The 13,188-nt window shown below is 45.2% G+C and overlaps 1 protein-coding gene across 11 annotated transcripts in view; it reads left to right on the top strand.

Moving 5' to 3' along the window:
• Window positions 1-13,188, top strand: part of ACVR1B (activin A receptor type 1B) — a 44,579-nt gene that overhangs the window by 17,804 nt on the left and 13,587 nt on the right. For 6 of the 11 annotated variants that reach the window (XM_055294780.2, XM_055294769.2, XM_055294770.2 and 3 more), the window contains exons 2-4: window positions 5,644-5,883; window positions 6,706-6,954; window positions 11,723-11,953. In XM_055294780.2, the coding sequence (XP_055150755.1) occupies window positions 5,644-5,883; window positions 6,706-6,954; window positions 11,723-11,953 (720 nt within the window). The remainder of the gene's footprint in view (window positions 1-5,643; window positions 5,884-6,705; window positions 6,955-11,722; window positions 11,954-13,188) is intronic. The other 5 variants (XM_055294781.2, XM_055294779.2, XM_055294777.2 and 2 more) reach the window with 3 other exon arrangements.

The raw sequence follows: 13,188 nt of genomic DNA, 5'->3' as shown, positions 1-13,188 counted from the left end.
AAGAGAAAGACTTGATCTGGACTTTGAAAGACCCTAATAAAGTCTATACAGGTAGTTATTTTAAAGTCACAAAGGGATTAAAGGAATTTACACTGTGTATAAAGAACTATCTTAGCCAGCGTGGTGGGGTACACTTGTAGTCCTAACTACCGAGGAGGCTGAGGCAGAAGGGATCGTGTGTGGCCATGAATTTGAGGCTGCAGTGAGCTATGACTGCACCTGTAAATAGCCACTGCACTCCAGCCTGGGCAACATAGCAAGACCCTGTCTCTAAGACAATTTTTTAAAAAGTCTTAAAAAATAAAGTAGGGATAAAGCACCACTTGTATAATATTGGTAGAGTCACCAATATGAAGTAAGGAATTCATGGTGAAACCTTGAGGTTTCCAGTGGCATTGTTATCCCAGGCTGTAACACACTAAATTCCTGGAGATGAACTGCAGGAAGACGTGGTGTGGCTCTTTGGTCAGAAAACCAATAGTGCATTTGGTACGGGGAGGGTAAGAATGTGTTGAAAGTGATGTGAATGACATTTGCAGGGTGCTGAATCTGATCACATGAAAGTGTTCCTAGTGTGGCCATGGCCCTGCTGGCTCTGTGTGCCAAGTGTTGTCAGAAAGAGTGTGGTAGAATGCTGTGTGGTGTTGTGGGGAAAAGATCAGACTTAGACCCCGGAGACCTGAGTTGGAGATGTGCTCCATCGTTTTACTGGTTTACCACTTGTGAGCCCCTTAACTTCTCTGAGGCTTTACTATCCATAAAGTGAGACAGCTATACCTGCCTCAGCTCCTCAGTTCCTGTGGGGATCACAGGAGAGGATGAAAGTGAAAACTCCTGATACAATAACACAGCGTAGCTCTGCACAGTGTTTTCTTACGGGAAACAAACTGAAAACATCCTACCTGAATATAAAACTGATGTCTCTGATCCTGCAATCACAGTTGTGTAGAGTTATGGTCTTTGTTCTATCCCAGAGAAACTGGAGGGGGTTGGGATAAGGGCCAGGGAAGAATAATTAAAATAATCACGGTTGTATTAGGCTATTCTTATCACTTTGGCCTGTTCGGTGAATTTCTCATCTGAAAAGAGTGCTGAGAAGCAGTTTATGATCAAGTCATAAAATCACGAAGAATAAGGGCAGAACTAGAAGGTTGCCCAGTGAAATTTGAAAAAGTCTAGCGTACTTAAACAGGACAGTGCTCCACAACCACTACTAAATTTATGAAATTTGTTATTCCCAAGTAGTAATTAAGTTAAAATTCATAATTACTATAGCTTCAAAAAAGTTTTAGGTGCACTCCTGGACCTTCATCTGTTAGGACAAACTTAGACGTTGTGTGCTGTGCCTCTTCCCTTTCACAGGGGGCGCCATCATGCTGCCCTCTCCCACACCGCTCCTGGTGAGTGTCTGAGGCGGGATGTTGGGCTAAATGGCCGTGAGTCTGACCCTGTGTGGCGGTTTTTGAGAATTCTTAGCTGGGCTATGGTGTCACTGAGTGGCCTGTCTTTTCTGAGTTCCAGCTGTGTTAGGCGCCTCTGTAACACGGAGCTAGACAGCCTGCCCAGGTTGGAACTTGTCAGCCTTACTCAAAACACAGCCTGTCTCGTGAATCAAATTTGCATTTACATCCTACCACAAACCACCTTCCAATCATACTTTGGAACCATGTTCAAACCCTGCCAAGGTGGTTTTGTCTTTAGTTTAAATTTGACTAACTTGTTAATGACAAAAGTCTATGCTAGTAGGGCTTTTGTTCTGACCACTTCCTAACTTGTTTATGTGTAGAGTGTGATTTTGTTACTCCTGTGATTTGGTTTTCCGAGTTGTGTTATTTCTACTACGTAATTCTTCCGCCTTGGAATAAGGAGAGTTTTAGGTATGTATTGTTTATATACATGGTGTGTAAAATTTTTAACCCGATGAGTCACTATGAAACAGATTCTAAGGGGCTGTTATCATTAGTCCAGATTTAGCTTTTCAGAGAAATGAATTTAGTGTGCGTGATTTAATGAACTAAGATTTACAGTAAATTTAGATGTTTTTATAATTTATCACTTTTGTTTCAGTGGAAAATGAATGTTAACAGAAGGCTAGCCAAAATGTCTGTCTTTAAAAGATGTCTAGGAAAAGGCATATAAAACAGAGCAGAATTGTCCAGTGTTGGGTCAGGGATCAAACAGTGTGAACTTAAAACTAGATTCAAACATAGCTGGAAAGGATTTTAGAGGTCGCATAGTTCAGTACCTTGTTTCTGGTTAATCATGAGAAAAATGAGGTTCAGAGAGGTTAAATGACTTGCCCAAAGCCATGCAACTAGTTCCTGATAGAGCTGAAACTTGAACAGCAGTTTCTTACTGAAACTTGCCACTTCCTAATTAGTGGTTAAGGAGGCATATTTTTACTTGGGTGGCGTTTTTTTGTTTTGTTTTTAGGTTTTACATTGAGGGGGGATTAATATTTATTGAATATCTACTAGTTGTTAAGTACTTTAAAAAATATATTTGCTGGGCGTGGTGGCACGTGCTTGTAGTTCCAGCTACTCAGGAAGCTGAGGTTGGAGGATCCCTTGAGCCCAGGAGTTCGAGTCCAGCTTGGGCAACATAACAAAACCCTGTCTCTAAAAACTAGATATATATTTCTTCATGTAATTCTTACATAGCCCTGTGAAATACAGTCATGTGCCGTGTAACAGCATGTTGGTCAGTGATAGACCACACTGTTATATGATGGAAGTCCCATAAGATTATAATGCTGTGTTTTTACTTCACCTTTTCTATGTTAGATACAAATACTTATTGTGTTACAATTGCCGACAGTATTCAGTACAGTTACATACTGTACAGGTTTCTAGCCTAGGAGCAGGAGGCTACACCACTTAGACTATGCCATCTAGGTTTGTGTTAAGTACACGCTGTGAGGTTCACACAGCAACAAAATTGCCTAACGCTGCATATTAACAGCCCCACTTTACAGATTAGGAAATGGGTACAAGAAGGTTAATACCTTGCTCAAGGTTATGTGGTTAATATTAAAGCTGGCATTTGAGCCTTTCTGACCTGTTCCTGCTATGATTCCCACTGTGGCTCCTAGTGATGGTAATTCTGATCTTTTCAGGGGTATGGGCAGCGGTGGTAGTTATCTTTAAAATATATCTTTTTCAGACTTCTCACTCTGTAAAATATGTAATTAGACATAGATACGTGTAGAGCGGCCTTTCTCAGAGGACCCACAGCTCTTAGCAGTTGCTTGGCTAATCTTCATACCATCTCTGTAAGATAAACGGTGTTTTCTGTTTGGGTAGTTGAGGCCCAGATAGGCTCAGGGACTCACCCAGCGCCTTATCACAAACCCACACGGCCCAGCCCCCAGTTCCGTTCTTCGTCCTGTCTAGCATAGATTTCACCACTTTTGTTCTTTCCTGTCTTACACCAAGATTGTTTAAGTACTTCCCAAAAATAATGAGCCACGTGTGGGTGTGTTCGTTCTCCAGAATGAATCACTGTAAAAGAGGTTGTGAACTAACGAAAGAAGCATAAGTATCTGGAAGCAGAGGCTCCTGACTATTCAGTCCCTCTAATTGGTGGGCTCTGGAGTGAGCGCTTTTCTGAAAGACAACTGTGGGTTTGGGCTTGTGTCTCACTGTGCTCAGAATAGTCCTCTCTTGAAGTTGTTACTTTTCCCTTCTTGCTTCCCAAAATAGAACCAATGTTGTTCTCTTTGCTGGACATCACAACACAAATATTGAGAGGTATGCTTTCCATAGGGAACCCCTTTTAAAGTGCCTGAATGTCCCCACTGCCACAAAGGGGAATGGGAGTTAGCTTTCTTGAGTTAAGATTCCAGTGTGAGTGAAAGAGGTTTGGATCTAGTATTCTAAGAGTTTCAGAAGTAAATGTAAAAGCAGAAAGAATAAGAGAGGGAGCAAACAAAGGTATTTGGAAGGGAAAATGAAGCGATTCCTTAGTCTTTTTTGTGTCTAAATGGGTTAGAATAAAAATTCAGGAGAAATTTACTTTTAAAAATCCCTTTTATCATTTGGATCCTAGTCTAATAGGCACCTTCTTTAAATGTTCTGACTTTAAGAAATAACACTACCCAAACTCTTAAGCAAGAGGCTGCATGTTTTAGAATTTTTCCCAGAAGAAAGGGATCTGATGAAACGTGAAAAAATACAACAGGCCATAAGTGAAGATCTGCACTGTCTACACTGTCTATCCACCTGCCAGGGCTGCCTCCTTGGTTTCCTCGGGTGGGACTAGCAAGGAATCGGCTCATTTATAGAAAGCCTAAGGAAGGAGGGGTTGGGCACTGAGATATTTAGAATCTGTCTTGGGATTTGAAAAGCCAAGAGATGCCTTTCAGAATATTGGAGGAAGAGACGAAGATAGACTATGTACAGCCTAAATCGGTGAGTTATGACAGGGTAGCTTTTCATGGGACTGCCCATAAGTGTCTCATCTCCAGGGGCCATAGTGTGAATGCATTCCCAGTTGTTATCCAGATAGTATTTACTTAGTGTGTGATCTGGGACTCAGTTGGGCCCCCACCACCTCCACCTGCCAGTGTGTGAGTGCTTCCTTCAGCACTTCCGAGCCCCAGCCTCAGTGTTCTGGTGGGCAAAGCAGCACTCCTGCCCATGCCAAGAGGTCAGAGCTAGGTTAGTCTCATGGGAGACAGTGTTGGGGAGAACCAACTGCTGCTGTCTGTGCTATTCTTGTTAGTTGAATAAATAAAGGATTTCAGATTCCAGGGCTGCTGAAGAGGCTTTCAGAGGCGCCAAATTCATTTGCAGTAATTTCTTGTCAAATGGGACACACTTATGTATGATACTTACCCAGCAAAACTCATTAATCCCAGAGGTGATTGTGTACACTGCCTGTTTGAAAAAAATTTGTGTGTGTGCACGCACGCATGCGTGAACGCATGTGCATGCTATCCAGGGGCCTTTCAGGATGGGTTAAATGTATTGAGCACTTTTAATGCATTATCTCACTTAATTCTCACAATAACTTCATGAGGGAGGCTCTCAAGTTCTCCTCTTTGGAGGATATCCATTTTGCCCCTCGTGAATGAGAGGGGCACCTGACTTGGACTTCTAAAGGCAGGAGGACGATAATGGAGTGGTCAGGGAAAGCTTTTCAAAAGAAGTGACATTTGAGTTGAATTTTGAAGGATATGTAAGAATTAGGCAGGAAAAAAGCATTGCAGCAAAAGAATGTGTGAGAGCATGCATGCTGCAGGAAGCCGTGGGTGTGCTTGGTTCCTGCTGGGGGAGATAGGGCTGGTGATAGCTCCAGGAACCCTAGGTGGCTCTGCATGAAGTGGGGGGCAGCCCCACATTCTCCAAAAGGAAGATGCTTTCCTCTTGTCAGGCATCTCAATTTGAAGAAAAGGTAGTTCCTCTGTCTCTCACAGGCATAAAGTAGAGCACTTAGAGGATAATAGTGCAGCCTCAAAATCCTTGTTTGTGAGCTAAATAAACAGGTGAAGTTGTGCTCAGTTAAGGATATCTTTTTGGCCCCATCTCTATAAAAACTGTTTTGGAACATCAAGTATGCTAAGGGATTATATTCTAAGTTTGGAAAAGGACCTGCAAAAGATCTCACCATTGATGTCAATGTCTGCTCCCCAATTTCCTGCAGCTCTGCTGTGTGCGTGCACCAGCTGCCTCCAGGCCAACTACACGTGTGAGACAGATGGGGCCTGCATGGTTTCCATTTTCAATCTGGATGGGATGGAGCACCATGTGCGCACCTGCATCCCCAAAGTGGAGCTGGTCCCTGCCGGGAAGCCCTTCTACTGCCTGAGCTCGGAGGACCTGCGTAACACGCACTGCTGCTACACTGACTACTGCAACAGGATCGACCTGAGGGTGCCCAGTGGTGAGTGCATGCCTTTGTTGGGCTAGTGGCTCAGCTTGGAGGTAGGGCACCCCGTCGTTTCATTTTTTTCTACTCTTGCCCACTCACTTGGTTTGATGGTAAAGATGCCTTTTGGATGTTCCCCAAGGTGACAAAGGCTGGGGTTTCTCAGGAGTTGCTTTTGTAGATTAGAGGGTGAGGAAGCAGATTTTCAAGTTAGTCCCAGAGGTGCCCGCAGTGTTTTGAATAGTGGCTTAGCAGCCATAGGCAGCGGTGAGGAGTGGAAGAACCAGGCAGAGATCCCCACGGGAGGATGTGGGACTGATCCAGAAAGAGATGGCCCCAGAGCCGAGCAAAGGTGACTCCTCAAGGGAGGATGATGGTTAGATGTGAGGAGGGACCAGAATAGGAAAGGCCAGTGACCAAAGCTGAGAAACACCACATACCACCCTTTTGCAAGTCTACCATTCAGGAGGCATTACTGTGGAGCCCACAGGAAAAGGAGAGAAACTAGAGCAGAGCTTAGAGTTGCTGTGGGCAGTTAAAGAGCAGAAACAGGCATCTGTGTAGGGGCCTGAGGCGAGGATAGTACCATGAAATGCATGAGGTTACGAAGTAGGTTGTGGGTTTGACTGTGGAAAGAGGTGCCTTAACTAAAGAAGTTGGGCAGTTGAGAGCATCTAGGCAGACAAGACTAGCCAGGAAGATCAGAGAGATCAAGGGAGCCTGAACACATCGACAGGGAAAGGGGTCTTTTTCACTCTTCACTTTGAGGGAGGTGTTTTTACTCTTTCTCTTGTTTTTACTTCTCATTCTTTTCCTCTCCTCTCTCACTTGACCCAGGTCACCTCAAGGAGCCTGAGCACCCGTCCATGTGGGGCCCGGTGGAGCTGGTAGGCATCATCGCTGGCCCGGTGTTCCTCCTGTTCCTCATCATCATCATTGTTTTCCTTGTCATTAACTATCATCAGCGTGTCTATCACAACCGCCAGAGACTGGACATGGAAGATCCCTCATGTGAGATGTGTCTCTCCAAAGACAAGACGCTCCAGGATCTCGTCTACGATCTCTCCACCTCAGGGTCTGGCTCAGGTACCGAGTTCTCCAGGGCATCGTGTCTGTGGTTGGCGTTATCAGTTTCCCACCAGGATAGAGTGCTTATAGAGAAGGCTGGGGGCCCTGCATTTGTTTCTACCAGCATTGAGTCATTTGGTTTCCTAGTTTCCCTTCTTTTGGAGTCTGACGTGTAATAAGATAAGATAATGGGTTCACAGAAAATCTCTCTTTCCCTGGGATTCCCAAGGTATAGTACACAATTATCCACTACAGAAGTCCTGCCTCTCTAAGCTTTGCAACTGTACATACATCTATTAAAATTCAGCTGGTTCCACCTGAGCAGTGGAGTGCTCGATTTCAGGGCCCCTTTTGAGAAACAGGAGTGTGCCAGATTCCTGTGAAGTGGTGACAGCTAATCATTGATCTCTGAGCAACCACAAGGGGAGTTTAAGGACATCCAGTAAAGCTTAGAGTTGGGATTTGGTGAATCATTGACTTGTACCAGTTGCCCAAGGGTTTTTGGTGGGGGTGAAAATAAAGGCAGTGTGGGCCTCCAGCATAGCATCAGCACTATTTCCTGTACTGCCTTTTGTTGACCAAGTCTTTCTCAGATGAGGGAAATGAACCAAACACTGGACCTTGCATAAGACGAGAATTTAAGATAAAGGGGCTTGGGGTTGTTTAGGTCTCAGGGTATAGCTCAGCTAGCTATTAAATGTGAACATGAATGCAAAAGAATTTTTTTTAACTTATTTATGTATTTATTTATTTAGAAACAGAGTCTTGCTGTGTTTCCCAGGCAGGAGTGCAGTGGCGCAATCTCCGCTCACTGAAACCTCCACCTGCGTGGTTCAAGTGATTCTCCTGCCTCAGCCTCCTGAGTAGCTGGGATTACAGGCATGTGCGACCACAGCGGCTAATTTTTGTATTTTTAGTAGAGACAAGGTTTTGCCACGTCGGCCAGGCTGGTCTTGTGTTCTTGACCTCAAGTGATCCGCCCGCCTCACAAAGAATTTTTTTAATGAAGATAAACCATTATTTTTGTGACAATGGTATTGTGTTCCTTTTTTTTTTTTTTTTTTTTTTTTTTTTTTTTTTTTTTTTAAGATATGGTCTCGCTCTGTTGTTGCCCAGGCTGCAGTGCCATCATGCAATCACAGCTGACTGCAGCCTCAACCTCCTGGACTCAAGAGATCCTCCACCTTAGTCTCCTGAGTAGCTGAGATGTCAGGCATGTGCCACCAAGCCTGGCAGTGTGTGTGTGTGTGTGTGTGTGTGTGTGTGTGTGTGTGTGTGTGGAAGGTTTCACTTTGTTGCCCAGGCTGGTCTCAAATTCTTGGCTTCAAGTCCGTTCTTAAAAAAGAAAAAAAAATCCACAAAGATCACTGTTGCCATTCTAGCTAAAATGCAGAGGATCTTATTTGTGAGAACTTTGCATGTTTTTATGTATGTTTCCTTGACGTGGGACAAGACTGTTGTTCTGTGGGGAAATTATGCCATCAGTCATGCCCAGACATTCTGCTTGACACGGGAGTACTTTGAGCTGTGACATCTCCTGAATTTCAGTGGCTTTGCTTTTATTAAGCTCTGCAGTAGAGAGCACCAAAATGATGGATATATTTAAAAGCTGCATATTTTTAGAAACAGCAAAAATCTAGGGCTTGTTCCTTGTTGAAAGAGTTGGGGCAGTGGTTAGAACCTCCTGGCTGACTGTGGGAATTGATTTGCTGCTAGAGGAGGGTAGATTGGGTTTTCCAAAGTCTTTTTAAGACCCAGACCAGCTGAAGCAAGGGAAGGGCCATGGTAGTTGTTTAGTCGTCTGTAGTAAAATGGTTAATAACTATTTCCCTCTGAGTGGTTTAGTATATTCTTCATTGAGAATATGCAGAGCTTCCAAGGTGTTAGGTTTCTAATAATGTGGTTTTTAAAGTAGTGAGTCCATGCTGCTCATACGACTTTTAATTCATTTAAATAAGTATATACTGAATACCTTCTGGGTGATATGGTTTTAAACAGATTAGAAAGAGGCTGACCCGGCCGGGTGCGGTGGCTCACGCTTGTAATCCCAGCACTTTGGGAGGCCAAGGCGGGCGGATCACGAGGTCAGGAGATCCAGACCATCCTGGCTAACACAGTGAAACCCTGTCTCTACTAAAAATACAGAAAATTAGCTGGGTGTGGTGGTGGGCGCCTGTAGTCCCAGCTACTCAAGAGGCTGAGGCAGGAGAATGGTGTGAACCTGGGAGGCGGAGCTTGCAGTGAGCCGAGATCATGCCACTGCACTCCAGCCTGGGCAACAGAGCGAGACTCCGTCTCAAAAAAAAAAGAAAAAAGAAAAGGCTGATCCAGGATTGGATCAGAGAGACAGGAATTGTTGGGAAGAGTCTCATAGAGGAGGGCACATTTAAAGGAGTCTTGAGGCTGGGCAGCTACACCTATAATCCCAGCACTTTGGGAGGCCAGAGTGGGCAGATCACATGAGGTCAAAAGTTCAAGACCAGTCTGACTAACATGGTGAAACCTCGTCTCTACTAAATACAAAAAATTAGCCGGGTGTAGTGGCGCACGCCTATAATTCCAGCTACTCGGGAAGCTGAGGCAGGAGAATCACTTGAACCCGGGAGGCAGAGGTTGCAGTGAGCCCAGATCATACCATTGCACTCCAGCCTGGGCAGCAAGAGCAAAGCTCCATCTCAAAAAAAAAAAAAAAGGCCAGGCACAGTGGCTCACACCTGTAATCCCAGCACTTTGGGAGGCCGAGTTGGGTAGATCACCTCAGGTCAGGAGTTCAAGACCAGCCTGACCAACATGATGAAACCCCCATCTCTACTAAAAATACAAAAATTAGCTGGGTGTGGTGGCGGGCACCTGTAATCCCAGCTACTCAGAAGGCTGAGGCAGGAGAATCACATGAACCTAGGAGGTGGAGGTTGCAGTGAGCTGAAATCATACCATTGCATTCCAGCCTGGGTGACAGAGCGAGACACCATCTCAAAAAAAAAAAAAAAAAAAAGGAGTCTTGAAGAATGAGTTGGAATTTTTAAGAGAGGCAAGAGGGCAAAGAACATTCCAGGCCAATGAAAATACCTTGAGGAAAAAGACAAAGGCCGGGCGCGGTGGCTCACGCTTGTGATCCCAGCACTTTGGGAGGCCGAGGCGGGCGGATCATGAGGTCAGGAGATCAAGACCACGGTGAAACCCCATCTCTACTAAAAATACAAAAAATTAGCCGGGCGTGGTGGCAGGCGCCTGTAGTCCCAGCTACTCGGAGAGGCTGAGACAGGAGAATGGTGTGAACCCGGGAGGTGGAACTTGCAGTGAGCCGAGATTGCGCCACTGCACTCCAGCCTGGGCGACAGAGCGAGACTCCGTCTCAAAAAAAAAAAAAAAAAAAAAAAAAAAAAAAAAGGCATGAAGGTCCACTGTATGTTTAAAGAACTTTTATGATAAGGAGACCAGCATGATGTGCTTGTGCTGGGGAAGCAGGGGGTAGTGTCAGGCTGGCCCATGTGTAGAGGACCTTGAGGGCTGACCTTTATCTTCTAGGTAAGGGGCTTCTACTGAAAGTTTCCATGTGGGAAATGAATGTTCATTTTTTCCTTTGGAAGGAATTCTGGCAGTGGTGTGGAGGATGAATTCATTCACTACCAGCCTTCTGTTGGGAAGGATGGGGTGAGGCGGGGTGTGTGTGGGTGCACAGGGCAAGAGCAGACTGAGATGGGAGGCAAAAGACCTGTTGGAAGTCTTTTAGAGAAGGTCCAAAAGTAGGACAGGCGGACGGAGATGGAGAGGCGGGGGCTAATTTGAGAAACATTTTGGTGGTTCTATACTGTTGTCATTAAAAGCATAGATTATAGAGTCAGACAGTCCTAGATTTTAAGCCCTGCTTTGCCACTTACTGCTCGTATGAATTTGAATATTACATAACCTCCTCTTTGAGCCTTAGTTTTCTTGTTTATAAAATGGGGAGGTAACAGTGCCTTACCTTCCAGGTGGTTTGGGGAAGTGAGATAATGTATGTAAAGCCCTTAGCACGGAGCCTAATGCATAGTAAGCATGCAGTAAATGGTAGTTCCCATCTACCAGACCTAGGGATTAATAATGCATTTATTTATTTGATTGGGGGTGAGAGTAAGACAGTTAAGAGTCACTTGTGATGGTAAGGGTGATTGGATACATAGAGATATATTGAATGAGTCAAATGAAGCAATGTTGAGTTTTATAAAGACAGTAAAGTTAATCTTAGACTAAACATAGATAGTCCTCCATTCTACATCTGGAGTTCCGCTTGTGAGCAGAGCATTGCTCTCTTTGGAGGTGGGAACCCATGGGCCTCACAGCACTGCCCTCTAGTGTCTAATAAGCAGAACAGCTAGAAGGTGGCCCCCAGCACATGAGCCCACACTTTCACGTCCTCTGCTCTCTTTCCTTCCTCCACCAAAAGAAAGCAGATGTGGGTGGATCGGTCCACAGGTGGCTGGCTGAAGAGTTGGTAAATCTGGTCAAACATTTACATTCAAATCTATCATCCGTGCGTACTGAGAGGAGAAATTGCTTAGATAAGGGGTAGCTAATCATACACGTTTCCTGTTTGTGTTCACTCTTTCCCATCTCTCCGCCTGGCTCAGCCCTCTGGTAGATTACCTAGAAATGCGTAGGGGCAGCAGCAGCTCACCATGGTTAATGGACCAGTGTAGGATGAAGACACCATGTTAAGGGTCTTTCCATTGTGCCAATTAGTGTGGGAGTTGGAAAATTTGTCAAATTTGCAATGTCAGGTTTCTTCCTATTCTTTGGTCCACAGGGTTACCCCTCTTTGTCCAGCGCACAGTGGCCCGAACCATCGTTTTACAAGAGATTATTGGCAAGGGTCGGTTTGGGGAAGTATGGCGGGGCCGCTGGAGGGGTGGTGATGTGGCTGTGAAAATATTCTCTTCTCGTGAAGAACGGTCTTGGTTCAGGGAAGCAGAAATATACCAGACGGTCATGCTGCGCCATGAAAACATCCTTGGATTTATTGCCGCTGACAATAAAGGTAAGGGCTGGGCTTCGATACAGCATTCCCAGATGGAGGATGCTAGAGAAAGTGCATAGCTGTGGGGCGCACAGCTCTGTTTGCCTTCCTCATTGTAATCCGTAGAAAGAAAACTTGAGTAAGGTCAAGGTTTCCATGCTTTCCTTAAAGTGTGGAGCCTTTTATTCCATGAAAAGCTTATACAGAAATCCAGGTTATCAAGCAAATAAACAAGCAGTTCTTACTCAGATAAACAAGATACATCCCCTCACCCTACCTGCTCAGTGTCTCTTTCTCCACTCCCCCAAACCCACCTCCAGTGTAGTTCCTGCAGGGGGTCCCATAAGCTTATTTTGAAAATCACTAGGATGGGCTGGGCGCGTTGGCTCACACATGTAATCCCAGCACTTTGGGAGGCCGAGGCAGGCAGATCACTTGAGGTCAGGAGTTCATGACCAGCCTGGCCAACATGGCAAAACCCCATCTCTACTAAAAACACAAAAATGAGCTGGCCATGGTGACACGTACCTGTAATCCCAGCTACTCAGGAGGCTGAGGCAGGAGAATTGCTTGAACCCAGGAGGCGGAGGTTGCAGTGAGCTGGAGGTTGCAGTGAGCCGGAGGTTGCAGTGAGCTGAGGTCACGCCACTGCACTCCAGCCTGGGCGACAGAGCGAGGCTCCGTCTCAAAAAAAAAAAAAAAAAAGAAAATCACTGGGGGTGAGGAATTGTGGCCTCAACCCTGGCAGGGAAGATAACGACAGAAAAGCCTGTAGTCCACGAAGTGTCGCCTTCAGACACTGCTCTTGGTCAGTCCTGTCCGTGGGGATTCTTGTTTCCTTCTTTCTCTCCCTTTTATTGCTTTAGTTTTTGAATCTCTTATGTGCCAGGCACCTCCCTATGTTTGAGGACCTCATTGACTAGCAAAGGATGACGAGTAAGGGTGATTAGAGGAGGTAAACATGAGTTCTTCTGTTGAGCACAAATTGGGGCTGACTCGTACCTGAGCCCGATTGAGACAAAGGTGGCAAGAATTGGTCAGGAAGAAAAACTTTCCTTGCAGGGAAGGGTACTGCAGACGTGTGAAGGTGAGGTTTGGGGCCCAGCAAGTAACTTGGATGGCTGTGGGTGGAGAGGCAGGCAGAGGCCAGATTATGAGGGGCCTTTTTGAGAGGATTGTATTCCATTCTGAAGATAGTAGGTAGTAATTAAAATTTCATTCATTAATTCTGTAACATTTATTGACTCCTGTGGGCC

The sequence above is a fragment of the Symphalangus syndactylus genome, chromosome 10, assembly GCF_028878055.3.
Source record: "Symphalangus syndactylus isolate Jambi chromosome 10, NHGRI_mSymSyn1-v2.1_pri, whole genome shotgun sequence".
NCBI lineage: Eukaryota > Metazoa > Chordata > Mammalia > Primates > Hylobatidae > Symphalangus > Symphalangus syndactylus.
Note: the sequence above shows the minus strand (reverse complement) of the source record. Positions and strands in the feature narration are given on the sequence as shown.